The sequence below is a fragment of the Brachypodium distachyon genome, chromosome 2 (genome assembly GCF_000005505.3).
Source record: "Brachypodium distachyon strain Bd21 chromosome 2, Brachypodium_distachyon_v3.0, whole genome shotgun sequence".
NCBI classification, from domain to species: domain Eukaryota; kingdom Viridiplantae; phylum Streptophyta; class Magnoliopsida; order Poales; family Poaceae; genus Brachypodium; species Brachypodium distachyon.
In genome coordinates this window covers 58397049-58422652 of record NC_016132.3, presented here as the reverse complement: position 1 = coordinate 58422652, position 25604 = coordinate 58397049, and the positions used below count along the sequence as shown (strand labels likewise).

The 25604-nt window shown below is 45.3% G+C and overlaps 9 protein-coding genes across 9 annotated transcripts; 7 read left to right on the top strand and 2 right to left on the bottom strand.

Moving 5' to 3' along the window:
- The first annotated feature begins 370 nt into the window (after positions 1-370).
- On the top strand, positions 371-1218 carry LOC100831944 (abscisic stress-ripening protein 3). Its single transcript, XM_003567460.4, has 2 exons — positions 371-704; positions 814-1218. The coding sequence occupies exons 1-2, from the start codon at positions 537-539 to the stop codon at positions 979-981; spliced, it is 336 nt and encodes a 111-aa protein (XP_003567508.1). The 5' UTR covers positions 371-536; the 3' UTR covers positions 982-1218.
- Positions 1219-1621: 403 nt separating this feature from the next.
- Positions 1622-2701, bottom strand: LOC100826328. The gene is made up of 2 exons (XM_003565085.4): positions 2205-2701; positions 1622-2088 (listed from the first exon to the last, which is right to left on the bottom strand). The coding sequence occupies exons 1-2, from the start codon at positions 2616-2618 to the stop codon at positions 1897-1899; spliced, it is 606 nt and encodes a 201-aa protein (XP_003565133.2). The 5' UTR covers positions 2619-2701; the 3' UTR covers positions 1622-1896.
- Positions 2702-4649: 1948 nt separating this feature from the next.
- Positions 4650-6838, bottom strand: LOC100826016 (thioredoxin Y, chloroplastic). The gene is made up of 4 exons (XM_003565084.4): positions 6608-6838; positions 5788-5876; positions 4989-5166; positions 4650-4877 (listed from the first exon to the last, which is right to left on the bottom strand). The coding sequence occupies exons 1-4, from the start codon at positions 6773-6775 to the stop codon at positions 4812-4814; spliced, it is 501 nt and encodes a 166-aa protein (XP_003565132.1). The 5' UTR covers positions 6776-6838; the 3' UTR covers positions 4650-4811.
- A 137-nt stretch (positions 6839-6975) lies between these two features.
- LOC100824893 (syntaxin-61) lies at positions 6976-9832 on the top strand. The gene is made up of 7 exons (XM_003565080.4): positions 6976-7171; positions 8014-8127; positions 8290-8403; positions 8614-8768; positions 9148-9238; positions 9339-9404; positions 9575-9832. Exons 1-7 carry the CDS (start codon positions 7118-7120, stop codon positions 9683-9685), a joined length of 705 nt encoding a protein of 234 aa, XP_003565128.1. The 5' UTR covers positions 6976-7117; the 3' UTR covers positions 9686-9832.
- On the top strand, positions 9802-11625 carry LOC112270796. Its single transcript, XM_024459012.1, has 2 exons — positions 9802-9931; positions 10019-11625. Exon 2 carries the CDS (start codon positions 10089-10091, stop codon positions 11322-11324), a length of 1236 nt encoding a protein of 411 aa, XP_024314780.1. The 5' UTR covers positions 9802-9931; positions 10019-10088; the 3' UTR covers positions 11325-11625.
- Positions 11626-12414: 789 nt separating this feature from the next.
- Positions 12415-14896, top strand: LOC100825191 (40S ribosomal protein S10-1). Its single transcript, XM_003565081.4, has 5 exons — positions 12415-12554; positions 12652-12700; positions 13135-13417; positions 14006-14141; positions 14560-14896. The coding sequence occupies exons 1-5, from the start codon at positions 12420-12422 to the stop codon at positions 14632-14634; spliced, it is 678 nt and encodes a 225-aa protein (XP_003565129.2). The 5' UTR covers positions 12415-12419; the 3' UTR covers positions 14635-14896.
- An 844-nt stretch (positions 14897-15740) lies between these two features.
- Positions 15741-19367, top strand: LOC100824581 (putative box C/D snoRNA protein SPCC613.07). Its single transcript, XM_003565079.4, has 5 exons — positions 15741-16189; positions 16291-16504; positions 17159-17227; positions 17553-17685; positions 17891-19367. Exons 1-5 carry the CDS (start codon positions 15865-15867, stop codon positions 18824-18826), a joined length of 1677 nt encoding a protein of 558 aa, XP_003565127.2. The 5' UTR covers positions 15741-15864; the 3' UTR covers positions 18827-19367.
- Positions 19368-19835: 468 nt separating this feature from the next.
- On the top strand, positions 19836-21957 carry LOC100825496 (ubiquitin-fold modifier 1). Its single transcript, XM_003565082.4, has 4 exons — positions 19836-19997; positions 20126-20223; positions 21036-21068; positions 21701-21957. Exons 1-4 carry the CDS (start codon positions 19909-19911, stop codon positions 21778-21780), a joined length of 300 nt encoding a protein of 99 aa, XP_003565130.1. The 5' UTR covers positions 19836-19908; the 3' UTR covers positions 21781-21957.
- A 528-nt stretch (positions 21958-22485) lies between these two features.
- On the top strand, positions 22486-25596 carry LOC100824275. Its single transcript, XM_003565078.3, has 7 exons — positions 22486-22743; positions 23179-23278; positions 23368-23488; positions 23970-24091; positions 24172-24293; positions 24693-24852; positions 25277-25596. The coding sequence occupies exons 1-7, from the start codon at positions 22593-22595 to the stop codon at positions 25398-25400; spliced, it is 900 nt and encodes a 299-aa protein (XP_003565126.2). The 5' UTR covers positions 22486-22592; the 3' UTR covers positions 25401-25596.
- Positions 25597-25604: the final 8 nt, after the last annotated feature.

The window sequence follows — 25604 nt, the reverse complement described above, 5'->3', positions numbered from 1 at the left end:
GAAATTGTTTACACGTATATATTAGGAAGCCTACCGAGAAGGTGCATGACCTTCTGTTCATGCTGTCATCGATGGATCTTATGAAGAAAGTGACAGACGATGGTCGAGTCGATGCATATATCGAGTTTGCTTAATAGTCAAAGACGACCGATCCATGTCGAGTTTGCTTAATCGCGTCGGATGCACGGCTAAGGCCGCGGGTTTGGATTTCTTCGACCCAAGTTAACCCTGCGAATACGTACGTACGCGTGGAATTTTCAAAAGGCGGCTCGCAAACTCTACTAAATACAGGGGGAAACCCTTTTGCTAAAGGCAAAAAAACTCTACTAAATTAAACGCGCATTCTAATTAACCCCTATATATGCCCAGCGCAGTTGGTTCGTTTCTTCTCATCTCATCATCTCATCAAACCTATCGCAGCAACCAGCATAGAGCTACATCGTGAATCTTGAGAAAAACCTGTTCACTTAATTTCGTAGCCACCAGCCACCGGTCTTGATCTCTGAAGGACGAAGAAATAGACCACCTGAGAATTCATGGCGCACCACTTCATGGGCCGTCACAACAACAGCAAGGCAGCGGAGGCCGAGCCATCCAAGGTGAAGGTGCCTACCGGCGGCGATCACCGGAAGGAGGAGAAGCATCACAAGCACATGGAGCAGCTCGCCCAGCTCGGCGCCGTCGCAGCCGGAGCCTACGCACTGGTACATACATATATTACGTCCAACATTAATTCTGGCCTCGTTAATTCCAATTTGCTGCCTGAATCCTGAGTTTTAACACTTTGGAAACGTGGATATTATATATATGCAGCACGAGAAGCACAAGGCGAAGAAGGCTGATCCGGAGCACGCCCGGTCGCACAAGGTCAAGGAAGGGGTCGCCGCTGCCGTCGCCGTTGGGAGCGCCGGGTTCGCCTTCCATGAGCACCACGAGAAGAAGGAAGCCAAGAAGAACCGCCGCCATGGGCACCACCATTGATTCTTGGATCTCTTGTGATCGATCGAGCTATAGTACAAGTCTTGGAAGTATCGTGCCATCGTCTTATTCACGACACTATGTAATGTAATATATGTTGTTCTTTATGTTTGCACATATATAGTACATCCTACTTTGTTATATGTGCTATATGAACATGTTTGCTTGCTCACGTACGAGCTTTGTGCGGAGATTTCATATCCATCCTATATCGTAGTAATTAATTAACATTTTTGCTAATTCTCGGTTACTTGAAACTTTACATAAAAGTCAAGCACCTAGATTTCACATTTCTTACCTGAAATTGCAGTATTGTAAAGTGTGCATTAATTTGTTAATTCGTAGTAGCCTATAATTTTTAGAATCACTCTACTAATTCTAAAATCGCACTCTCTATAGGTGTGCACTTATATAAGTGAATGTGAGTGAAATGTTTTGTCTGCATATATAATACTACCTCTGTTCCATAATTCTTGTCGAAATATTACATGTATCTAGACGCTTTTTAAAATAGATACATCCATTTTAAGACAAATTTAAGATAAGAATTATGAAATGGATGGAGTATATGCGAGTGAAATGTTCAGTTTTGATCCAAAATTTATAATTATTTAAGACAAGATTCAGACAAGAAACAACCTCATTTTACTAATAATAAATTTTTTATTCATTATTTCCGATATCGTGGAATTAATCCAATACACATACACACGTACTAGTACTATATAGTACAACATAAAAGCGACCATATCATACAAGACGCATGCAGCATGTTCTTATAATCTTATTGGAATAGTACACGTCTTATAATTTTTTTTATGTTCTTATTATGCTCATGCATGCTCTTCGTCGATATGTGTTCGGCCGGTCGATCGGTTTGTGTACTGGATGGACCGCTGAGATGAACTGATCTTGAGCTTAGTTGCAGTACTGGTTGTATGAAGGCACCCTGTGCTGCTGCTCCCTGGCGGCGCCGCCGTAGCTGAGCTGCTCGCGGTGCTCGTGGTAGGCGTAGCCGCCAGCGCCCAGCGCCGCCGCTCCCGCCACGCCGGCCTCGATCTCGTGCCTCCGCGCATGCGCCGGGTCCTTCTTCGCCTCATACCCCTCATACTGCAAGATCCCAAATTTATCAAACCAGATCATCAAATTGGAGCACTAATTTACATCCATTGATCGATTAATTTGATCGGTTAATGAATCGGAATTTATAAAGAGCGAACGTTTACCAGGGCGAAGGCGCCGGAGGCGAGAGCGCCGACCTCGCCAACGCGCTCCCGGTTCTTGTGGGTCTTCTCCTCCTTCCTGTAGTACCCGCCGGCCTGCTGGCCGCCGTACCCGCCGCAGCCGTCGTCGTAAGCCGGCCTCCTGCCGCCGCCGTGACCGTGGTGGCCGGCGTCGTAGCACTCGACGTCGGTGGTGTTGGAGTACATATTGGTCCGGCCGCCGTCGAAGCACTCGTCGGTGGTGTTGGAGTACATCTTGGTCATGCCGTGCCCGTGCCCGTGGCCGTGGCCATGACCGTGGCGGCCGGCGTCGTAGCACTCGTCGACGGTGTTGTTGGAGTACATGGGGGCCGTGCGGCCGCCGTCGCAGCACTCGTCGACGGTGTTGGAGTAGGACATGGCCTGCCGGTACGCCATTGCTAACAAGGCGTACTTGTGACTGAGTCTTTGTGAGCTGCGTTGACGGTTGCAAGTGTTGTTGATGAATTTTGCTCTGTGTTGATGAGGGGTCTATTTATAGCGTGGTGAGCAGCAGTGGCGGGAGACGATGGACGGCGGGGATCGGCCGATCGACGAGGATCGACGATTCCATGACCACCTTTCATAACAGTGAAAAATCAGAAGATTCTGATGAAAAGAAGACGGTGAAAAAGATTACCCTGCTCCGTCAGGGTTTATTAGTTTCACAACAAAGATTTCCAGCAGCGTTTCATCTCTTGTAACAGACTGACAGGTGTTATTACAAAATAGCCCCAATCATTGGAGCTACAGCATGGAAACCTGCAAATGTAAACAAAAACCATGATATGATTGCAAAGTTTCCTAGCTAGATTCGTGTTCTCGTGTTGTTTTCTCTCTTTTGGAAAAGAGTGTGCGATTATTGGACAACTGGGAGCATTTTCTTGAAGCACTCAGTAAAGTTTTATTCTTCTATCTATCTGCTCTCTCTTCTAACACGCACAGCATGTATATCTGCAGTACGAAAAGAAAATGTGCTGCTGTAACTCTCTCAACATCTTGCGGCAAGTCAATTGGGATAATCAAGCACACGCTGAAATTTCTCAGCACGTTTCAAGAGATGAACAGGGGATTTTTTGGAAGGACGAGGTGGCCAATGGGTAGCTCTTAACAAACTTAGCTGATGCCTTTACACGGTAGTACTCAGTAGATGCCTACTTAATTTGGGAAGTGGGACTAAACATAAGAAAAAATACCTCCAAAATCACAATATCAGATCAGCAGTTTTAAACGATGATATGAAGCACCACCAGTTCTAAATTCAACCCATAAATCCAAAATTGTGGCCACTTGCATCGACCTCCGATGGCAGCATCATTTTTAGACAAGGTTGACATTTGTTTTTCGAGAAAGCAAAAAAAAATGATCTAACAAGTTAGATTAGTAAACCTAAAGTAATGGGTTTAACACTCATCTACTTCAGTTCTCAGGAAAAATACTGCAGAGGCAAACAAAGGGCAACCAGCTCTCATATTTAGTCGACGGGATATTTCCAGCACATTGCTTATTCACTACTCAAGCACATATTCTAAGATAGATAGATGCTGGAATCCACAATCGCTCGCACCACAATGGCGACCATGACAAATATAAGTTGGATTTTCAAGAAGCAAACAAAGAAAATGCAGATGCCGTGTCACAAATCAGCTTGAAGTAAACTCTGGATTGCCTGTAAAGTAATCACAACCTTGCTCAGAATGGAATTTGGAAGGTACGGATGTTTTGGACAGCGAATTTGGGTCAGACCTAAAGTTAATGTGAGCAATTAGGCTCATGCTTAGGATAGTGTGGCCAAAGGTCTGGATCTGTCTAATTGTACTCATAGTTGTCTTAACTGTGCTTGTACATTCCTCTTGCAAAACATATTATGCATCGATCCACCACTTAACATCCTTTATTTTCATTTTTATTGTTGCTATCTGTCATGCAATCTATATCTTGCAGAAAACCAAAGTGAGTATCACCTGTGATGATTAGAACTAGGGACATGTCAATTTTGGTCAGGCGGGATACAAAACCCCAGCTCGTTACTGTCGTGTTACTCTAATGAAGCCCGAGATATGCCGGTATTTACTCGATCCCACACAGTTCAAGCAGGTCACAGTTGATTCAGATTTTCCAGTCAAGTCCAGGAGTTGACCAGTTTCCAACAATTAACAAACCAACAGGATACTGGATGCTGGCACTTGCCCAGGCTTGTTTCCTAACCCTCATTACAGGTATCATTGTTGAAACAGAAAATTTTGGTATTGGTCTGGCTTCCTACTCGGTATGATTAACTGGTTTGGAACCCTCCATGAAAGAAAAAAAAATGGGACCGATCATGGGTAACTAAAGTTGCAGAAAGGAGAGATCTAGATTCGACTAGTTTAGAACACCATCATGGTGAACCAGCATATGTATAAACATATTTTTGCATAACTAAATGACTTAGCTTTGAAGGAGATTTCTATTCATTCTGTAACTCAGGTAAAACCTCTTGAACAATAAATAATAATGAATGCTCTGTAGTAAGAATATTCAAACAGAGAAATGACATGTTGTGAGTAGCAGCATACATTTCAAGATTTTTTTTTCCTATTCCACCACATGCTACTTTGGGACCTCCAAAGCACTCTCAATCTGTAGGATTAGCTGATCAGCAGGCAATGCTCCCTCCTGAGTACCAGCAGAAAAATAACAGCAAAAGGCACGCATTACTTATTATCATTAGCGCTAGTTGAACAATTATTCCTGAAAATGGAAAGAAGATGGATCATTGAAACTTACAAAGCGATAACAAGGTTCCCCATTTTTAAAGATGATCAAAGTTGGTAATGCTTCAATTTTGTAGCGATTTGCGATGCTTGTGTATTTCTCTGTATCAATTTTCACAACCTGAATCTTGTCATTCAACTTCTCACCTACTTCTTCAAGTATGGGAACCATGTATTGGCATGGACCACACCTAACAAAAAGTATATCAGTAAATACAAAGATATAGCATCAAAGTATATCCTAAACCAAATTTTCTGTCAGTAGAGAATTATGCTGCTTTCAGAACGGATTCCAAGATTAGAATAATCAACCATGCTGCAGTTAAGCCTAGAGGTACCAACAGGCATTAGCTGTTCCAGTTTGGACTTTGGTTTACTAGAAGAGTCAGTAAACTACGGTCTCTTTTTGTCAGAAGGAATAATGCACATCTTTGTTAAAAGCATAATTTTTTTTAAAAGGAGGGAGCACCACACCGCCTCCACATCGATCGATGCAAAGCATATGAACTAACAAGATCAAACTACAGTCTCTTTTCTTACTAGTTCTACCGTAAACTTCAGTACTGTAAATTTGGGGGGAAATCAGTACAAAGATGTTGCATGGAATTAATGTAGAAGATGAACATAAGGCCAGTCGAAGTTTATTGTCCACAAGGTTGGTGGTACTTTCTCGGCAGGGACAGGACATGCCTCCACTAAACTTTGTTTCACAAGGGTTTTAACAAAGAGACAACAGAGAGAACATATATCTAGTATAAAGCACTGATATAACCCATTAAGACATTCTGGACCACAAGTTACTAGTCGCTTACCAGGTTGCATAGAAGTCGACTAGTAAAGGCTTTTCAGACTTCTCCAGTAACTCATCAAATGAAGAAAATGTTTCCTTCTTCGCTTTGACCTGTCAAAAATTGAAATTAGAAAATAACAAAAACAAACATATTTCAAAATAAAAAGTAACACCAATCAGAAAAGATTTGATCATGAAAATGTCTGTAGAGAACTACAAATATAAGTACACTGCACTGAACAAAGCATTGGCAAAATGCCAGGTGGCACCTACCAACATTTTGTAGTTAATCATCAAACACATGTCATACAGTGAAAACAAGGAAAGAAAACCAACCCTTGGTTCTAACTTCTAACAAATTGTGGGTTTCAGGACAGATACCAACTAAAAGAGTGGCACCATTGAGCTCACTAGGTGACTAAACACATCGCAGCTATTGATGTCTACACACACGGATCCACCCAACTCGAGTTAACAACCTTCAAAACAAAGAGTTGGACACTACTCCGCTGTAACAAGTGAACCCATGAGCCAGTAGAGATATCGAACTGCCGAATCATATTATCCGCGCCGGGCCTAGAATCAGAATACCAAACTGCGTATCGCGAGACCCAAACTGCTAAACAAAAAAAGCCAATGCACAACTCATAACTCATCTCAAATCGACTACCAAATGCACTAATAATTATACCTGCAAAAAAAAAGCACTAATAATTACATTTTGGGCGGCGGCGCAGGATGCATGTCATTCACATAAGCCTACTGAACTGAAGTAACCGAAAAGTGCGGCGCGTCTAGGTAATTAGCGTAACGAGAATCCGAGTCTCTAATGACGTACTCACCAGGAGCGTGGCTCCCCGGCGCGCGGCTGCTCGCCGGAGCCCCGCGGCCGGCGGCGAGCGGCGGAGCGGCGTCCACCGGGAGCGCGCGACGACGCCGGCGGCTGGGCGGCACGGCGTCGGCGCCCCCAGCGCGGCGGGGAAGGTGGTGGTGGTGGTGAAGGCCGCCATGGGGCTTGAGCTCCTTCCGCGCGCGCTAGGGTTTTGGCCGGCGCGTGCTGTGGATTACCTCCCTCTTCTCTCTTATCCTGCTTTGAGCGTCCATTTCATCTTCAGCGGTGCACCGGGTCTACGCGACCGTTCTGGGTCTTTGTGGACCTGGTCTACGGTCCGGAGCTCCAACACCAACAGCAGCAGTCCCCGACCAAACCGAACCGGAGGAGCAATACCAGCATGGATCTCCGCACCGGACACAGCCAACAAAATCCCTCGCCCAAATTCTAGGGTTCTTGCGGGGGAATCGAATTCCTGCCTTCCCCAATCCGCAGAACCCCCTCCTCCACGGATCCAAGCATGAGCTCCGCGCAGGATCCGTTCTACATCGTCCGGGAGGAGATCCAGGGCTCGGTAACCCTCGCCCTCCTCTGCTCCTTATCACTCCTCTCCTTCTTCATCGTCCAGTTAGTGCAAACCTTCCGTCGTCCTGTTTGTACGTATGTATGCTGCATAGATCGATCAATACTGAATTTTTTTTTACCGCGTTTGGTTCTTGCTGTGTTTGATAGCTATGCCCATCGGCTAGATCTTGCTGCTGCTTGGCTGGCATGCTAAGGATTGGTTATGTAGTTTGTATTCCAAGGGGTTATTTCGTACTGTATAGCATGACTGAGGGCACCATCAAATGTATAGAAGAAAGGGTTTATGATCCTGGTTGGAACGAAGCTTCATTGGGGCTCTGTTTTTGTCATGAAGTCGAGCAAGTGTATATCCAATTTAAATGTTGAGCATCGTACTTGATGGGTTTGCAGCACGGGGGGTATGCGACGAAGATTCTTTATGTAAGAACAATCTGATGTTACTTGGTGAACAATTTTTGTGTCATGGGACGCAAGAAGAAAGGTTTTTGAAGTGATTAGTTGCTAGTTTGTTTAAAACTTTTGTACTATGGGGACACTTGTATGTGCAGTTAAGCATACTTCCTGAATGCCCGATACACATCTGTGATTGGTACTCAACCTAAGGACTCTTAGACTGCAGAGTGTACAAGATGAGTCATTACAGTACATTTGTTGCTAACTCTCTCTTATAGTTTCAGAAACATATGTGTTGTCATCCATTTATCTACCATGTTCTGTTGTCCTGAAGATGAAGCTCCTTTCTACTGATGTTGCTTACCTCTCGCATAGCTTCAGAAACAATCATTCTATGTTCTTCTTTTGGTCCTGAGGGTAAAGTTCTTCCTTTCGCAGATTGGTAAACTGCAGACTACTTTCCAACGGTGGGAGCAAATTGCTTCAAACACTGGAGAATATGTTCATCTGACAAAAGAGCTTCTCACCAGTTGTGAAAGCATTGAGTGGCAGGTATGAGTGTATGACATCACAGCATAACGATGCCATTGGTAATTGTTGTTGTTGAAACTTTTTTGATCTTGTCAGGTTATGCATCTAATATATCGAGTTTAAACTTTTCACTGGAGATGTGTGCTTTCTCTGGCCTGACTGGCTTTTTGTTTATGTTGAAAGGTGGATGAGTTGGAAAAGACCATCTCAGTTGCATCAAGGGATCCAGCATACTATGGACTCGATGAAGTTGAGCTCTCTAGACGACGCAACTGGACTGGTTCTGCTCGTAGTCAGGTATTCCTTGATGTTCAACACTATACTTGCCCCCCCCCCCCCCCCCCCATATCAACTGAATTGGATTACAAATGAAGCGCGTCTCTTTTTTAGGGAAGATGTGGTGCTCTTTATCTGAGCTGATGTTTATGTTTCTATGCTTTGAACTGAATGATTGGCAATGTGAAGTTTACTTATTCAGAGTTCCAATATATTGACAAACACATATAGGTTGGTGCTGTCAGGAGAGCTGTTGAAAAGGGGAAGAACAACTCAGCAATGGCGAGACATCAGGACCTAATGGGCACAAGCAGAAACCACTATTCTTCCCAGGACAATGATGACTATATTGCTTCAGAATCAGATAGACAGCTTCTACTTATGAGGTGAGTTTGCTTACCCTTACTTGAGAATCAGATGCGCTTTGCAAAATATGCTGGTTAGAAACATGTTCCTTTTTTTTTCTTCTAAAAAAGAAACATGGTACGTTTTCAACATGAGGAGTATGATAACTAACTCAAGATTTTCATCATATATTTGTGACACCTGTGTTGAACGCCAGTGTTTCTAGTAAGGATTTTTTTTCCTGACACACCCTAAGTAGCACATAATTATTGTGTTTATTATTTGATTTCTTTGTTGCTGCTCCTTGGCTAATACCTTTTAATCAACTGAATCATCTTCAGTTGCGATAGAAAGTTACTCCAAGTTCATATAGTCTGCGATTAATGCATCACTTTGATTCTTGTACGGAATTCCCTTCAGGCAGCAGGATGATGAGCTTGATGAGCTCAGTGCAAGTGTTCAGAGGATCGGAGGTGTAGGGCTAACAATACATGAAGAACTGTCTGGACAGGTAGGTGTTTGAACTTTCAGTTCTGCTGGAAGTGTACGTAGTAGCATCACAAAAGGTGTATGTGGCAGTCGAAGTAACCTTACTATTACTGTTTTTACAGGAAAGGATCCTGAACGACCTAAGCCTGGAGATGGAAACTACGTCAAACAGACTTGACTTTGTGCAGGTTATTTCACCGCCTTGGATGATCATTAATTTATATTTGCACTTATGTTCCTTCCAAATGTGCATCCAAGTGTTTCTGAAACTAAATTCTGCATCCTTTCCAGTTAACAAGCATTCTTTATGCGTACTTTGATCTCTCTGAAACCGATTTTCTCGTGTTTCTTGGCGCAGAAAAAAGTGGCGGTGGTGATGAAGAAGGCGGGCATCAAGGGGCAGATCATGCTGATCCTGTTCCTAGTTATTCTGCTCATCATCCTTTTCGTTCTAGTGTTCTTGACATAGCATATATACAGTAGTTTACATGTACCTGCTTCCTGTAAGTTGTGCAGGAATAAATGTAGCACTACAATGTTACCCATTCTACCTGGCTGTTGTGTGCTCCACGTTTGAAAGAACAAAAAAAAATCTCGCAGCTGTGGCCGTTCGATCTGTTTGTGAATATGAACATTACTCGAAAAACTACGGCAGGTTTCTAATCTGAAAGTTAAACACGAGCTATCCATCATGCATGGGTCGTAAAGAATCCAGGTTTCTATACTTTCTTCGTTTAATTCCATATATATCGCGATGCATGCATGCAAATATGCAATAATACAGAGATCCATATATACACAGCTAAAGACGACTCAAAAGGCCACACGTATAAACAGAATCGATCGAGATCTCATGTCGTCCACCGCCGCCGATGGCCCCACCACGAACTAGATCAGCGCGCCGCCATCGCCATTACCGCCGGACTGGTCCAAGCTCCCCGACGAAATCCTCGCGGCCGTCCGCCTTCTGGTCTCCCTGCGGGACCGCGTGCGGCTCGCCGCCGCGGGACCCGGCCGAGCCCGCCGTGCCGCTGCTGCTGATCCTCCACCCCTCCGACTCCGATCGCCAGATCCGCGGCGGCGGCTTCGTCGTCCCCGGCGCCGACTACCCGGGCAGGAAATGCGTGTACAGCCCCGAGGACGGCGGCGGGCTGTTCGACCTCCCGATCCCCTGCGGCCGCGTCGTCGGCGCCCACGAGGGCGGCTGGCTCGGCGTGCTCTCCGTCATCAACCCCTTCTCCTCCACCCCCGGCGGTGACGCCAGCGGCCTCTTATTGCAGGTGCCGCTGGAGTTCGGGGTCTGCAAGGTCGTCTTCTCCGACGCCCCTACGACATCCAGCATCAGCGGCTTCGTCCTCGCCGCCATCACCGGCGACAGGCTGAGCGTCGCACTGCGCAGGGTGTCGTCGCCGTCGCCGGAGAAGAGGTTGTCCATGGAGAAGGCGGCGGCGGTTGGACCAGGCACCGAGTCTGCTGCTCCGACGGCAATGTCATGGAGAAGGAGAAATCCATCATCTCCGACATCGCCTTCTGCAACGGAGGAGGAGACCTCTACGCGCTCTGCGGCAAGAAGAGGCTCCTCAAGCTATTCAAGATCTCCGTCTCCGTCGGCGCCGCGAAGGGAGACGGAGACGGGCTCCTCCGCGTGGCGCCGGCGCGGCAGGTGGGGGAGGAGTTGGACACCGGCGCGGAGGAAGACGACGACGACGACGAAAAGCGGAGGACCCCCTACCACGCCCGCCAGGTACTTGGTCAGCCTGCGGGGGAAGCCGGCGGTGGCGGCCCTGGCGAGGTGGGCGCCCGGGCGGCACGGCGAGCCCTTCTTCAAGGTGTTCGAGCTCGACACCACCGGCGACGGCAACGGCGGATGCGGGTGGGCGGAGGCGAAGGGGCTGGGCGGCGATCACGCGCTGTTCGTGGGGCCGGCGTGCTCGCGGGCGGCGGAGGTGGGCGGGGACATGCGGAGGGACGCCGTGTATTACTCGGGATACCGGAGGTCCGGAGCACGGCGGCGCGGGGAAGAAGAAGAAGACGGTGGTGGCTTGAAGGAGGAGGGGATCGCGTCGGTGGGGTACTGCATCGGGAACGGTGCTCTCGGCGCCACGTGAATCCTCCGGCCGGCGGACGTGTCACTAGCAGACCTGCGATCACGTTTGACAAGGCCGGTGTTTTGAGCTACTGCATGACTAAAATTGTACTGTAAAAAAACGAAGGGAATGATCTCAATCGCTGCCACTGCCACTCTGCCACGATTAGAGAGTTTAGAGTTCATTCGTACGGTGTTCGTACGTCGCCACTCACTTTTAAACATAAACGTTTTACAGTAACAAAAAGATCATGAAAATTTCTTGCTAATTGTAGGAAGGAAAAAAACATTACCGATCCGGAGGCTCGTGGGGCCATCGGAGGCGTGGGGAGGCAGTGCAGCAACGGATTTGGCGGCGCGTGTGCGGATTTTAGGTCGGACTTAGCATCTCGCGCGCGTCAGGGACGGACGAAGCGATTTTTTTTTCCGGACTTGTGGTTCGGTAGGCCGGACAGACCGATCCCCCAATTGGGCTGGGCCCAGGCCGAAGCCCAAATCGCACGACGGACAGGGACCGACGAAGCCCAAATCCCCTGAATTTAGCTAGTGCTTTAGCTTCTGCAATCATGTATTACAGCTGCTGCGATTGTTTTTATTTGTTGTGCAGCTAAAAGTGAAAGGAGGAACACTTTTGGCAATTGGTCAGACGGCTAGTAGAGTTTCTTAAAATTGTTTATCCCTGTCTCTTGCATTTGCTACCGTACAGGAAAGCTTGTGTCTCATCTGACTAAACAGATTTGATTTAGGTTGATGTTTAATTCCTACCAAGGCAGCTTGGCTGTCGCCTGTCGACGATTTGCTCCGACTTCCACTTGCAAATTCTTCTGTAAAATATCGCTACGACTTGCAGCCAAGATATTGCTGTTACTTATCGCTGGAGGGATCTGATGAAGCGGTATTGATGCATTGAGACATTGAGTTGTCTTGCCGGGTGAGAAAATGCAAAAAAATAAAAGAAATAAAAAATGAACCGAAAAGGGAAAAAGGGGACGGCAGACGAAACTAGGCGAGAAGCGCAAAAAACAAGAGGCCCAGTATCAGTTAGCCCATCACCGGGGCCAGTATCAATTAGCCCATCACCGGGGCCAGTATCAATTAGCCCATCCCCGAGGCCCAGATGATGCCCCTATATATACAAACCCACCAAGCGGGTAGGGTTTCTCCCTCTCGCTCGCTCGCTGCCTCCCTCGCGTGCCCTCTCCGCGCCGCCGCCGCCGTCGTCGACCGTCCCCGCTTCCGGCCTTTCACCATGGTGAGCTCCCCCGAGTCAAATCTTTCTGCACATATGCAGATTATCATCTCCGGTCCACCCCTAATCGTTCAATTCGTCTACCTCTCTCTCCACGCAGATCATCTCCAAGAAGAACCGCAGGGAGATCTGCAAGTACCTCTTCCAAGGTAACTGTCTGAGCCCCTCCTTTGTATTCTCTCCTCCCGCTTGCTGATAGATTCGTGCTCACTCTCCGGATGCTAATGTCTCGTTACTGTTTACTGCCCCGATATGTTTGATTTAGTGTAGTGTTTTAGGTTCTGTTTCGTGTAGATTTTAGGTTTGCTTCGTCCAATTTCATGCGACAGAACGGTACTAAGTATATTGCTTGCGCCGATGCGGTTGTGCTATATAGGGTATTCGTTGAACGACACGGTCATTCGTTTTGAGCATTTTTTTATCTGTGTTCTACCAATTCCAACATACACAGTTGGATACCATGACCTGAAAATTCTGTAGCATGCGAAGTAGTAGAAATTGTATATGCCCAAAGAATGCTGCAATTCCTTATGATGGGCCGAAGGCTTGTACTGAAATTCTTTGAATGGGCTTGTTTGAGCAGAGGGAGTCTTGTATGCGAAGAAGGACTACAACCTGGCCAAGCACCCGCAGGTCGATGCCTCCAACTTGGAGGTCATCAAGCTCATGCAGAGCTTCAAGTCCAAGGAGTATGTCAGGGAGACCTTCTCGTGGCAGCACTACTACTGGTACCTGACCAATGATGGCATTGAGTTCCTGCGTACCTTCCTCAACCTGCCGTCAGAGATTGTGCCCAACACCCTGAAGAAGTCTGCCAAGCCGCCGTCTCGCCCATTCGGCTCTGGACCGCCGGGTGACCGCCCCAGGTGAGATGTCTGCTCTTTGTGCTAATTTCTACTATGCTTTGTTGTCTCTTGCTGTGAGAATTCACCTCTTCATCTAGCTATTTATTTAGTTATCATTGTAATAGTTTTCGAGTAGTCTCTGGAATTGTGAGTTCTGTTGACTTAATTTGCAGTGGGATTGTGTTAGTTCTACTCCAGCATTCTACTAGCCAAAATTAAATTATTTCATACAGTTTTTTTATTGCAAATCTCAACCTACATACTTGCTATGGCCTATATTAAACCTCGGCCACAACCTTTTTGTCCATCCTGTGATGGACTTTTGATTTTTGTTTGAGATCCGAGATCCAAGCTTGGGAATTCATTTTTGTGTTCTTTATGTATCTGTTCGTTGTACCATTCCACTGCCCATTTCAGCTGTAGAATGCTGTGTAGATAAAACATTAACTAATTACATTTGGCAAGTCAAGATAGTACGAGGAGGCTGAGAAGCAATTGTTGAATGACATCCAATGTGTCAGTTTCTGTTTCAATCATATTATCATGTAGGTCAGGTGGCCCCAAAGATTACACTGGTATCATCTCTAACTTTTGACTATAATTTGGCAGGGGCCCACCTCGTTTTGAGGGTGACAGGCCAAGGTTCGGTGATAGGGATGGTTACAGGGGAGGCCCTCGTGGTGCTCCAGGTGATTTCGCTGGTGAGAAGGGTGGAGCTCCTGCTGAGTTCCAGCCATCTTTCAGGGTAAGAGCTCCAATTATTGTTCTTACATTTTGTATGATTCTTTACTGTTGATTTGTGTCGATCTTGTTCTGTTGGTGCCTGCAATTTTCTTGCGGACTCTATTCAAGATAGCATTAGGTTTTTAATGCGAAGCATTTCAACAGTTAGGCTAACTTCCAATTTTCACACAAGTACATTATGCTGTTCTGTAAAATAGTTCCAACCTCATATTGAACTGCCATGCTGTATTGCATGATTTGCACGTTTAGATGTAATTCGAAGATTTTGCAGTTTAATATTTTCTGGACTATTGCTTGTAATGTTCAGTTCTGTCTTCCTGTTATGTAAAATATGTCCTTTTTGCGCATCTACTCAAAGCAGTCAATTGTTCATAATCTTTCTTGGAACTAATTTGTCTTTATTTGTTTTTGTTGATCAGGGTGGTAGCCGACCTGCCTTTGGCCGTGGAGGTGGCGGTGGCACTTTCGGTGCTGGTGCATCGTCCATGGAGTGAACAAGGGATACATCAGCTAGCGGGAGCGCTGTTTTACCTAATAGCTTTCCAGATCCAATGCGCAAGAGGTGTCTTGTCTTCTCTGTTGATGTTTGAATTCTGCGGACAACGAGATTTTGTTTATCGAATTGTAGCCAAGGTTATTAAGACATGGTTTATGGTTTTGTTTGGTAGACTGAACTCCTTTAAATGAAATTATGTCAGCTGTTGGTACGCTGAGAATCTGAAATCTGACAGATTGTTACTTAATCGTTTTTCTCCATTGGTGTGAGAATTTCTCTCTGGGCTCTTTGATCGTAACAACCTTCATTTTCGCATGACGTGTGTGCCCATGTCGTTTGAGGTATGTTGTCCGTGAAAATTGGGTTTTCTTTCGAAGGTCCAGCAGTAAAGAGCCTTGTTAGTCGTGCGTTAGAGTGTAATTTGTGAATCAGAATGGAAATGCAATTACGGAGTACAAATCTGTTTAGAGGTTGGTAGGTTTGGAATGTGGAAAGAGAAATTTGTGAATCAGAATGAGACTGCAGTTACAAATCTGTCCAAAGTTCGTGTTGTACTCCCTACTTAATCCGATCGGAATGTGTTGTACTCCCTTTGATCCATCGGAATGTGTTGTACTTCCTTTGATCCTAAATTTGTCCAAATATGGATGTATGTACTTTAAAAAAATGTCTAGATACTTTTAATACTTCGACAATAATTTAAGATCGGATGGAGTAATTAACTAAAATTTGTTAAATTTGGAACTTATCCCTTATCGTCCGGCCTTTCCATTTGACACGAGTGCTGGGCAGGGTTTGCGGATCAAAAAATTCTAAATTCTTAATGCTTACAGTTGATCAGAAAAATATCTACTCGGACAAAAATATTCTCTCTCCGATCCTGAATTCATGTCGTGGTTTTAGTTCAAATTTGTACTAAAACGACGACAAGAGTTTAGTTTGGGATAGGAGGATTATGAAACGGGAATTCCGTCTGACAACGTGAATTTCTCGTAGCCATGACATGTAAAATAAAATTATTGAATTCAAAATTCAAAATTTGAACAGGCACAGTTGGTACCAACTGAAATGGGTATATAACCTCTCCATCCAAGATAAAACGCCCTTTCCAGTGCAACGGTCACCGCCGAGCGGCCGCACGGCATCGCAGCTAAACCCTTGTTCTCACTAAACCCTAAAATTCTCGGGCCACGGCCGCCAGGCTCCTCGACCCGCGGAAGACTCGAGCATGGCGGAGGAGCAAGGTGGGAGGGAGGCGCCACCCGCGGCAGACTCGAGCATGGAGGAGGGAAGGGACCCGTCAGCGCAGGACCCGCCTCCCAAATCCGCCGCCGCCTCCAGCTCCGGCCCCGGGCCCGGCGTCGGCGGGAAGGGCTCCCCGTGCGAGGAGTGCGGGGAGCAGCCCTGGAAGTACCGGTGCCCGGGGTGCTCCCGCCTCACCTGCAGCCTCCCCTGCGTCCAGTCCCACAAGCGCCGCACCGCCTGCTCCGGCAAGCGCCCCCGCACCGACCCCGTCCCGCTCTCCCAGTTCGACGACGACCGCCTCCTCTCCGGTCACCACCCTCCGTCCTCCTACTTAGATTCATCCCTCTGATCGACACCCCCTCAATCGCTCGCTGATATGCTTATCCTCGCCCTGTTTGCTGTGTTGCAGATTACAACCTGCTGGAGGAGACGAGCCAGGTGAGGGAGTCGGCCCACAGGCTGATCAGTGGCTTCGGCCGCAACTACGGAGGCGGCGGGGGAGCCCAGCTGCCCACGTGGCTCTTCTTCCTCCGCAAGGCGGCGCAGCGCAGGGGCGTCCGGCTCTTCTTCCAACCCAGAGGCATGACCCGGAGAGAGCAGAACCGTTCGCGCCACTACCAGAGGTCTCAATTCGCATCTCTGTTAATGTTGCTCATGGACCGATCCTGTCACCCAGATATGATGATGATGTTAGTTGGAATACTAGTCCATTTTGTGTTAATAACTGGAATTTTTAGACAGTAAAAGTATATGGATGCTGTACGCAGCTCAAATGCTTTCTATCTGCTTGGGTTTAGTTGCTTGAGCTATGTATTCGGTAGTCATCCAATTGACATCACTGTCATCGACGAGCTCTAGAATTATTGCTTCTCGGAAGTTCAGTAAGTTTGCTTTAGAATCATTGGTTGCGTGGTTCATTTCGTATGTTTGAAAGTGATTATGATTCAATTTGGCATTTACATTATGCCACGGTCAGGTCAATTTGGCCTTTCCCTTATTTCACGGTCAGGTTCTTAGACTTGCACTGGTAAAATTTTCATTCAAGTTTGTCACCGCAAAACTGCCAAGTGTCAACATGTATACCTTGAGAATCAATACTACGTATCACTCTTTTTAATAATCTGTGTATTTCTAAGTGTCCCACCCTTCTCAGTCTCGCTATCGTAAAATCATAGATACATTTCAGTGAACCTTACCAGTAGTATCACTCTTTCTTTCCCACCCTCTTTACCTTGTATCAAATGAATGCTGCTTTACCTGTCGATATATGTTTGCAGAAAGGACTGCATATACTGGACACTTGAGTGGAGGTTTAATTCAACAGATGTTGTCGTAACTGACCATGAGTAAGTTCGCGTTAATCAATTATTTTGGAAATCTTCCTTATGTTTTCTTCAGTCTGCATACTTAGCTAGTTTAGCACTGTCCAGACATGTCAAGATATCCATGTAGAACTGTATTAAATTACTGACATAGCTGCATGTTAGGATGTATGATGTGTCTATCATTTTCAAACTTCTTATATCACATATTTTGGTCTGCGCTTGTCTCTACTTAACTTGGGAAAACAGAGATAAGCATTCATATGTATGTTGCAATAGTTACTTTCAGTCACTTGTATATACAATATCTCCCATTTTCATTTCATGCTCATTATGCCTTGTTTTCCAGGATAGATGAGCATGCAAGCTTGCTATCGTTATTGGAAAAACATCTGAGTCCTACTCCTTGCAAGGACCAGCTTACACCATATCGCAATGCCGAATTGCGTGATTTGAAACTGTTCATTCAGAAGTCTGCCAAGGTATTTTAGCCAGCTACCATGTGCCTTGCATGATATTATCACTTGCTATAAATTACTCCCTCCGTTTCATAATTCTTGTCTCAAATTTGCCCAAAAATGGATGTATCTATTCCTAAAAAGCGTCTAGATACATGTAATATTTCGACAAGAATTATGGAACGGAGGGAGTATGTTAAAACATCGACCATTTTTTAATTTGCTGCAGGATTCAAAGTCACCATACCGTCAACTCAATATAGAAGAACCCTTGCACTCCCAACTGAGGGGCATTCTTGTTGTCGAGTACCCAACCATTAACGTCTTTCTTCCATCAGATAGTTATGACTTTAAAGTTGAGAAGTTTGTAAACAAGATTAGTAGAAATGAACATCCCCCTGGCAACACAAATGATAGCCCTCCTCTAGAAGGCACTGAGTTTCATGAGGAAGAAATAGAGGAAGGCGAGTTGACATCAGAGACACAGGTTATAGATCTCAAGGATTGTGGAACTTCACATAACTCTAGTCTTTCTTCAGTGAAGGTTACAAGTGAACCTAAGATAGATAGCAAGGCAGATTCTTCAGTGCTGTCATATATCCGCCGTCTGGCACTTAATCAACCTAGCAAGATTGCACCCAATACAATTTCTGGGGCTCCCAAGACTAAATCTTGCACGAAAGTCTATCTGCTGGACTCGGAGGAAAGAGCTGATGGTGCATCAAGCTTAGAAAGTCCGGCCACAGAACTCAAGGACCATGTGACTTCACACCTTGGCAATATTGCTCCAGCAAAAGGTACGATTATACCTAGCACAGATTGCGGGACAGATTCTTCAGTCCCGGGTGATGCTCAGGAAGAATATGGTTGGCAAAGCAAGCTGACACCAAATGCGACACCTGAAGCTCAAAAGCGGAAATCCAACATGAAAGTTCATCCAGTGGACACTGAGGAAACCCAGGGGCTAGCCTCAGAGGTGTCCAACCTGGAGTTTGATCTGGATATGAAAGATTCTTTCGAAGATCTGTTTGGGGACTTCAATCCTGATGATTTCCTGAACTTTGATCCTGAAATAATGGATGAAGATGAATCTGGAGAAATAAGGTCCCTTTTTAATATCTGGGACGATTTAGAGGAAGGGGAAATTCCTTCACCATTGTTGTGAAGAACCTGGTACTCAGATTCTATGCAAGGGAGATTATTCCTTCACCATTGTGGTGGAGAACCTGGTACTCGGAATCTATGCAAGACTGGAATTTATTCAAGACTTGCAATGATACTGCCGACTGGAAAAGTCCATCTCCCTCATCAAACACTCCTATACATTTGTTTTGCCAGGAGTATTTCTGGAGCACTCCTGTGTACCGCTATCTGCCTAGCGCCTCTTGAGAGTTCTTCAGGTGCTATTTCTCTTAATTCTTTTTTTTTCTTTTGTCCCGTTAGTTCTTGGAGCAGCATGGACTGTCATTCAAGTTGTTTAGCTTGTCCGGTCCTAAGCTGCAGAAATTTTGGGGTTGTGACTTTGGCAAGGCCTGCCTGTAGTTGCTACTACCTAGCAACCATGAACTGAATGAAGCCAGTGGGCAATACCATCAGAGTTGTATGTAAAATGGTGTTCTGCAGATGTTGTGATCGCAGTACACATCGACTTGTTGCTGATCAGTGCCCCTGGTTGTGCTTTTATCTGTGATCATTTTCGCTGGCTTCCTTCCGAATTGTGGAACATGGCTTTAAAAATGTACTCCCTCCGTCCCAAAATGAGTAACTTACAAATTCACGTCACTTATTTTGAAACGGAGGGAGTACGATATTCCAACATTCTAGTATGATACTTGTACGCAAAAAGGAAGAAAATCAAAGTTCTTGGGAACTCTTCAAATTAGAGGGTCTTGAAAATTAAACTATTCCAATAATAATTTTTCATGAATTCTGTTTAGAAATCTATACCATTATATTAAATTCGAAACGGTGGTGATGGTACGGGCGTCGCTGCGGTACGTCACTTTGCCAAAATTATGAATATGCCACCACTGTCCGGGGGTGGACGCGGTACGTCACATTTGTTCTTCCGTAGCAACGCACGGGGCTTTTTGCTATATTCATAAATTAATTACTGCTCCCAAAAATGTACAGATGGAAGACAAAAGAAATCTATCACGCAACCCCTCCATATAGCGAAGAATACCTTTTGAGTGTCAGACAGACAGCCAGAAAGACATAGACCGAACCCCTGCTCGGCGGAACCCCATGGCGGCAGCGGCGGGCGGCGGCGGCGGCGGAGGGAAGGTGTCGTTCAAGGTGATCCTCACCTCCGACCCCAAGCTACCCTTCAAAGTGTGAGTACTCTATCCCCTCTCTCTATCTCTCTCGTCCTCGACCCCGGACCAGATCTCGTTCCACGGGGAGACGCGTCTGCTTCTCTCTCTCTCGTTCTGATCTGGTGCGTATGGTTACCACCCCGCAGGTTCAGCGTGCCGGAGGCGGCGCCCTTCACCGCGGTGCTCAAGTTCGCCGCCGAGGAGTTCAAGGTCCCGCCCCAGACCAGCGCCATCATCACCAACGGTACGGCCCCCCTCCGCTTTCTACTACCCATGGGAATCACTGATCCCTCGTCGTCGAGATCGCGGTTTTTCCTTCTAGAGGGGCTCTACCGGATTATGATGCTTGGATTTGATCATCGAATTTTGATGCCTAGGAAGGATTACATGTCTAGTCTGGTCCGAATAGGTGTTTGGTTTATTGGGGCTGTGGCAAATTAATTTGGGGACTCCATGGCCTAGTGGATGCTTGCGAATGATCGGCACCGTTTCTGAGATACGAATGATGCGAATAGGAACCCTTGTAGTTTTGGTTTTTCTTCCCGGGACATAGATCTTGTACCCTATAGGATGGCTGCTGCTGATCTGTTCCGTTTGAGCTTCTTTTTTAATCTAGACACCATTACACATTATCAGTATTCATAGCTTATCACATACACCCGACTACTTCTATGATGTGTCATTAGGAATGCGGAATGCCGGTTCTTAGAGAGAGAAAAATCCCATCTTAGTGAATTCACAAATGATGATCTCATTTGTTAACGGAAAGTTTCACCCCATCAAAGATGAAATTCTAGATCAGCACTTGCAGATGTATATCATGTCTTTATCCCAGCTTGTTTGTTTACAAGGATCTGAGGTATAGTTTTCAGCTGTTAGTTTATTGGCTATTGACAGGTGGTGGTAGGACTTGCATATTTACATGAGCTTAGTGCAACCATGAACTGTCATTTGATTATGAACAGTTAGGGTAGAGCAGAAAAATGATGATCTATTTGCTTATTTGTTTGACATACGCAATGTCCTTACTTGAAATAACGCATCCCCCCTTTGCAGATGGAGTCGGCATCAACCCGCAGCAAAGTGCAGGTACCATTTCCAGATACGAAGCTTACATTTTTGTTTCAGTTTTGTGCTCTTTTCCAGTTTTCCTGATATGCAAGATATTCTGTTGGTTACACAAAGTTCACTAGTGCGATATTCGAAACACCACTTTTTTTTCTGTAGGAGAGGTTGAGTTACTGGACAAGTTTAGCTGTCTATGTTATAGAAGATTGATTGAACTATGTGAGGTCACTGATTTTTTTGTTAATATTATGAACCATTTTGTTTGTTCTGGCACTAAAACTTGCTACCAGAACTTAAACAAGGTGGTCAGCTTGAGGGTAAAAGGAGTAGATGATCAGCATCGGGATTGATGATATGCAAAGCAATCGAACAAAAAATCATTATGGTTTGAATAAAGTGCAGTATCTTTTTCCATGACCATCTCATTACTGTTGCTCGATAAGGCTAGAATTAGCTTTGTAGTTCTCATCCTCATCTTCAGGATACTCACTGCCCTTCTCCTCTGCTTAAGTGATTTTATCCGACCCACCTTTTCTAGTTTGCAAATGCCGTATCCTGCAATGACCTTCTACGTCAGTCCAACCAAAATGACAACTTCAGTTAATTTACCATTTCTTCTTCCACGTTCTCGCTGACATGTAATCTTGTTCCAGGCAACGTGTTCTTGAAGCATGGCTCGGAGCTGCGCCTCATTCCCCGCGACAGAGTCGGAGCGCGGGCTGTGACCTTCTAGAAGTCGCTGCTACAGCCAACAACAAAAGAAACCTATATAACAGAATAAAATCGGCACTCGATGCTTGCTTGTATAACGTGACATGTTGATTGCTGAGGATGATTTGTCAGTATGACCAACCTTTACACTGTGACGGCTTGAAGATAGTTTTCCAACGGTGTCATGTTTTTTTCTTGACTCGTCTGCAGTGCAGTGTCTGATTTCCTGGCATGGTTTGAAGATTTCCTTGAAAAACCGCTGCATCACTCACTTCTCGCATGTTTTCTGCTGAAAATTAGCAACTTGCATGATCATTATTTAAAAACTGACAGCCATACATAACCTCATTTTGTTTATTGTGTTATGGGAAAAAAAATCGTGTAACAGCCTACCAGGTGCATAGCATAACCTAGAGTACCTGGTTAATAACACAATATTTTTTTTGCCGATGGAATTAGCAGAGAGAAACCTGTTGAGATGTATCAGCAGTTTATGACCACACGTGGAGCTCATGCAGTAGATGATGAACTATAACACTTCACCACTTCCGTACAATAAAAGAAAAACACTTGGCAGTATTCCACGGACGACCGCGGGACACCGCTCCTAACAGCCGTCCGATCCTCTCCAAACCCGATCGCCGCCGTCCAGGCCACCTTAGGCTTAGGCGCCGCTGGCCCGCTGCTGCCTTAAAGAGGAAGCCTCCTTGGTTGAAAAAAGCGGAAGAACACGAACTCCCCCCGAAACCAAAACCAAAACCAAAAAGCATCCGCATCCGAGCAGCAGGGGGGGGGGGAATCTGAGGGAGGGGGAACCGGAGCGAGGAGAAGCGGATGATGGATGATGATGCGGGGAGGAGGAAGAAGAAGTGGGTGGCGTGGGCGGCGGCGGCGGCCATCTTCGTGGTGCTCATGCTCGTCACGCCCGCCATCCCGCAGGACGAGGACTACCACGACTTCGCCGACCAGCGCGACCTCTTCCTCGGTAATTTCACCGCAACCGCCTCTCCCGCTTCCCCCGTCCCCTAAATCCTAAATCGCCGGCCCTTTGCTGACTGCTGTTGCTCCTGGCTTAGTACGATCAACTGGAGTCGCTGACTGACCTAGGAAGGAAGCAACGATTTGGGGGCACTTGTCCTAGTTTCCAGCAGCAGAAGCAGCAGCGATTTCGGCTGTTTTAGTAGTCTCTTTAGGTTCATGATGATTTGGTTGGTTTGACGAGTCCAGTTAGCTCAATTAAGTTTGAGGATAGGGAAATTTAGGGAGACAGTCAAGTAGGGGATTCGGCTGAATCATGCTCCATTCATCTGTTTTTCGTTAGTGCCAAGGGGATGCTTCTGGATAACAACATTACTTTCTGGCTGAATTACTCTTGGTGATAATGCATAGTGGTTTTGTTTTGTTTTGCTTTGCTTTGCAGGGATCCCTAATACGTTGAATGTGGTCTCAAACATCCCCTTCTTTTTCGTCGGTGTCGTGGGACTCATCTTGTGCCATTACAAAAACTACTTTAGGCTATGGTGCTGACTGAATGCTCATACCATTTGTGTTCCTGTTCTAACTCAAGTTAAAGATTTGAAGCACTCTCTGATGTTAATCTTGCTGGCAGCTCACAGGGGGAGCTCTGGAGTTGGACACTCTTCTTTGCTGGTGTCACGGCCGTCGGTTTTGGATCATCCTATTACCATCTCAACCCGAACAACGCCACACTAGTTTGGGACAGGTTGCCGGTAAGCCTTTCCTAGATCTTCTGTGCCGTAGATCTAGCATTCAGCACCATGATCTGTGCATTGATTCGTATTATGTTTACCCCCTAGGAGTGGCATCGTGTTCAAGTCTACTATTTGATCCCCTGACATGTATTCTCATGAGGGATTGCTTGAATGCGAATAGAATTTAGCACTCTTCTCGTTGTAGCACTGAAATACAAAGTGCATCATAATGACCTGCTTCGATAGAGCGCCACTTCGATAGGGTTGGGTCTGGCTCTGAACTCATGACTTGAATCAAAACAAAGGGGATTTGAAAGAAAAAAAAGTGGGAGTTAATTCTACCATAATCCACTATGATTAGTTGTCTGGCATGTCCCAATAAAGTTGTGTTCTCCAAAATTGCCTGGCAGAGACTAAATAGCCTCAATGCACCCTCTTTTACTCCCGCTTTCTTGATTTTCCATATGTTGGAGGCTAACATATTGCCTTGTTTGTCTAGATGACGATTGCTTTCACATCTATCATGGCCATTTTTATTATTGAAAGGGTTGATGATAGGGCAGGAACAAAGTCCCTTGCACCCCTTGTTTTTGCTGGTGCACTGAGCATCCTTTACTGGAGGTAAGCTCTTTCAATTGTTTACCTGTCCTCTCAGAATATTTCCTTCCTTTTATGCCTTCCTTTTTTATTGCCTCATGTAGGTTCTTTGATGATCTTCGCCCATATGCAGTAATTCAGTTTGTTCCATGCATTGCAATACCTGTGATGGCGATTGTTATTCCACCGATGTATACGCATTCAAGCTACTGGTTGTGGGCAGCAGGTTAGTGTTATTCTTGCTTAGTATCGCTGAGATGGCTATTTTTGATTAGCCCAGTTTTCTTATGCCACAAGATCCTATGATACTTTTTTTGAAAGCTGAACGTATCATACTTGGTTATAAACAACAGTTACCTGAAAACGATAGAAAATTCAGCACAAGTTACTATTGACCAGTGCCAAAATGATTCTGTTCCTTTGCTGTTCTCTGAAGATTTAGAGCAGTTGGCAGTCCAATTATAATATAAACAGATATATGAACTGCTGGTTTTTGGTTGTTCTCCTTTGATGAAGCTGCTATAAGAATGAGCCATGCGAATGCATTTCTTCTTAGCATAATTTAATACGATATAAGGTATGCAATATGGGTTTGTTTTGTTCTGATTTTTCAAGATAATTCCAGGATTTTACCTCCTTGCCAAAGTAGAAGAGGCTGCAGACAAACCTATTTATAGGTGGACCCATCAGATTGTTAGTGGTCATACTCTTAAGCATCTATGCGCTGCGATGGTACCTGTTTTCTTGACTCTCATGCTCGCAAAAAGGACAATTGAACCAGAAAGGTATGCTAAGAACTGTTTACTTCGTTGACTGCATGATCATCCGTACTTTTAGATTTTTAGGTTGATTGAACCATTTTTTACCTTTTAAGAATAAGGTATTCTAAGAACATTGGTATCATTCATTGTCCATCTGTTCTGATACAAATACACCCAGTATTTAGCCATACAGAATGTCTTGGAACAATCTTTGCAGTTACACGTTTAACAGACTTACTGTAAACTTCATGTTTGTCATAACCGTGCATCGCCGCACATGCCTCAGGCATACATCCCACTGCTACCACCGAATCGATTGTTAGCCCTTTTCTTAGCAACAATCTTCATCACGTTGAATATGCCTCGGGTGTGATATGTAATGTAGAAAGCCTTGCATGCATCTCCATGCCTGCGGAACTGAAGATCTTTTTATTTTTCTGTTATGCAGAGTAAGTTTACTCCAGATGTGGAAGATCAGTTGGGTTAGCATGAGAGCGCGCCGTTCCAGAGATAGCAATACCGTGGACGTCAACTACGATTATGCCGCAGTTTCAACTACACCTGAGCAGTAGTAGATACTATACTATGTATAATACTCTTGTTGCAAGGAATAAAAATTGAGCATCGATCTGAATATCGGGAGCTCCCGTCCTGATGGTTGGGTGTTGTCGCTGCCAAAGGAAGCCTGATGATGTAAATAAATAAATGAACCTTCAACATATGAACTTGTACTAATTGACAAGTGAGTAAAAATTGCCTTGATGAAAATCTCATAA

What these genes read in the sequence shown, in the direction of transcription:
- LOC100825191 (XM_003565081.4), top strand. Translation starts at nt 12,420, where the DNA reads ATGATGCCCCTATATATACAAACCCACCAAGCGGGTAGGGTTTCTCCC. An exon ending in CCGCCGGGTGACCGCCCCAG is followed by an intron (nt 13,418 to 14,005) that starts GTGAGATGTCTG and finishes ATAATTTGGCAG; the next exon opens with GGGCCCACCTCGTTTTGAGG. An exon ending in AGTTCCAGCCATCTTTCAGG is followed by an intron (nt 14,142 to 14,559) that starts GTAAGAGCTCCA and finishes TTTGTTGATCAG; the next exon opens with GGTGGTAGCCGACCTGCCTT.
- LOC100831944 (XM_003567460.4), top strand. Translation starts at nt 537, where the DNA reads ATGGCGCACCACTTCATGGGCCGTCACAACAACAGCAAGGCAGCGGAG. An exon ending in CAGCCGGAGCCTACGCACTG is followed by an intron (nt 705 to 813) that starts GTACATACATAT and finishes ATATATATGCAG; the next exon opens with CACGAGAAGCACAAGGCGAA.
- LOC100825496 (XM_003565082.4), top strand. Translation starts at nt 19,909, where the DNA reads ATGGCGGCAGCGGCGGGCGGCGGCGGCGGCGGAGGGAAGGTGTCGTTC. An exon ending in CCCAAGCTACCCTTCAAAGT is followed by an intron (nt 19,998 to 20,125) that starts GTGAGTACTCTA and finishes ACCACCCCGCAG; the next exon opens with GTTCAGCGTGCCGGAGGCGG. An exon ending in CAGCGCCATCATCACCAACG is followed by an intron (nt 20,224 to 21,035) that starts GTACGGCCCCCC and finishes CCCCCTTTGCAG; the next exon opens with ATGGAGTCGGCATCAACCCG.
- LOC100826016 (XM_003565084.4), bottom strand. Translation starts at nt 6,775, where the DNA reads ATGGCGGCCTTCACCACCACCACCACCTTCCCCGCCGCGCTGGGGGCG. An exon ending in GTCGACTTCTATGCAACCTG is followed by an intron (nt 5,167 to 5,787) that starts GTAAGCGACTAG and finishes ACTTTTTGTTAG; the next exon opens with GTGTGGTCCATGCCAATACA. An exon ending in GGGAACCTTGTTATCGCTTT is followed by an intron (nt 4,878 to 4,988) that starts GTAAGTTTCAAT and finishes GCTGGTACTCAG; the next exon opens with GAGGGAGCATTGCCTGCTGA.
- LOC100826328 (XM_003565085.4), bottom strand. Translation starts at nt 2,618, where the DNA reads ATGGCGTACCGGCAGGCCATGTCCTACTCCAACACCGTCGACGAGTGC. An exon ending in CCTCCGGCGCCTTCGCCCTG is followed by an intron (nt 2,089 to 2,204) that starts GTAAACGTTCGC and finishes GGGATCTTGCAG; the next exon opens with TATGAGGGGTATGAGGCGAA.
- LOC100824893 (XM_003565080.4), top strand. Translation starts at nt 7,118, where the DNA reads ATGAGCTCCGCGCAGGATCCGTTCTACATCGTCCGGGAGGAGATCCAG. An exon ending in GGGAGGAGATCCAGGGCTCG is followed by an intron (nt 7,172 to 8,013) that starts GTAACCCTCGCC and finishes TTCCTTTCGCAG; the next exon opens with ATTGGTAAACTGCAGACTAC. An exon ending in CTGGTTCTGCTCGTAGTCAG is followed by an intron (nt 8,404 to 8,613) that starts GTATTCCTTGAT and finishes AAACACATATAG; the next exon opens with GTTGGTGCTGTCAGGAGAGC.
- LOC100824275 (XM_003565078.3), top strand. Translation starts at nt 22,593, where the DNA reads ATGATGGATGATGATGCGGGGAGGAGGAAGAAGAAGTGGGTGGCGTGG. An exon ending in TAGTTTGGGACAGGTTGCCG is followed by an intron (nt 23,489 to 23,969) that starts GTAAGCCTTTCC and finishes TTGTTTGTCTAG; the next exon opens with ATGACGATTGCTTTCACATC. An exon ending in CTGAGCATCCTTTACTGGAG is followed by an intron (nt 24,092 to 24,171) that starts GTAAGCTCTTTC and finishes TGCCTCATGTAG; the next exon opens with GTTCTTTGATGATCTTCGCC.
- LOC112270796 (XM_024459012.1), top strand. Translation starts at nt 10,089, where the DNA reads ATGGCCCCACCACGAACTAGATCAGCGCGCCGCCATCGCCATTACCGC.
- LOC100824581 (XM_003565079.4), top strand. Translation starts at nt 15,865, where the DNA reads ATGGCGGAGGAGCAAGGTGGGAGGGAGGCGCCACCCGCGGCAGACTCG. An exon ending in CGACGACCGCCTCCTCTCCG is followed by an intron (nt 16,190 to 16,290) that starts GTCACCACCCTC and finishes GCTGTGTTGCAG; the next exon opens with ATTACAACCTGCTGGAGGAG. An exon ending in GTTGTCGTAACTGACCATGA is followed by an intron (nt 17,228 to 17,552) that starts GTAAGTTCGCGT and finishes CTTGTTTTCCAG; the next exon opens with GATAGATGAGCATGCAAGCT.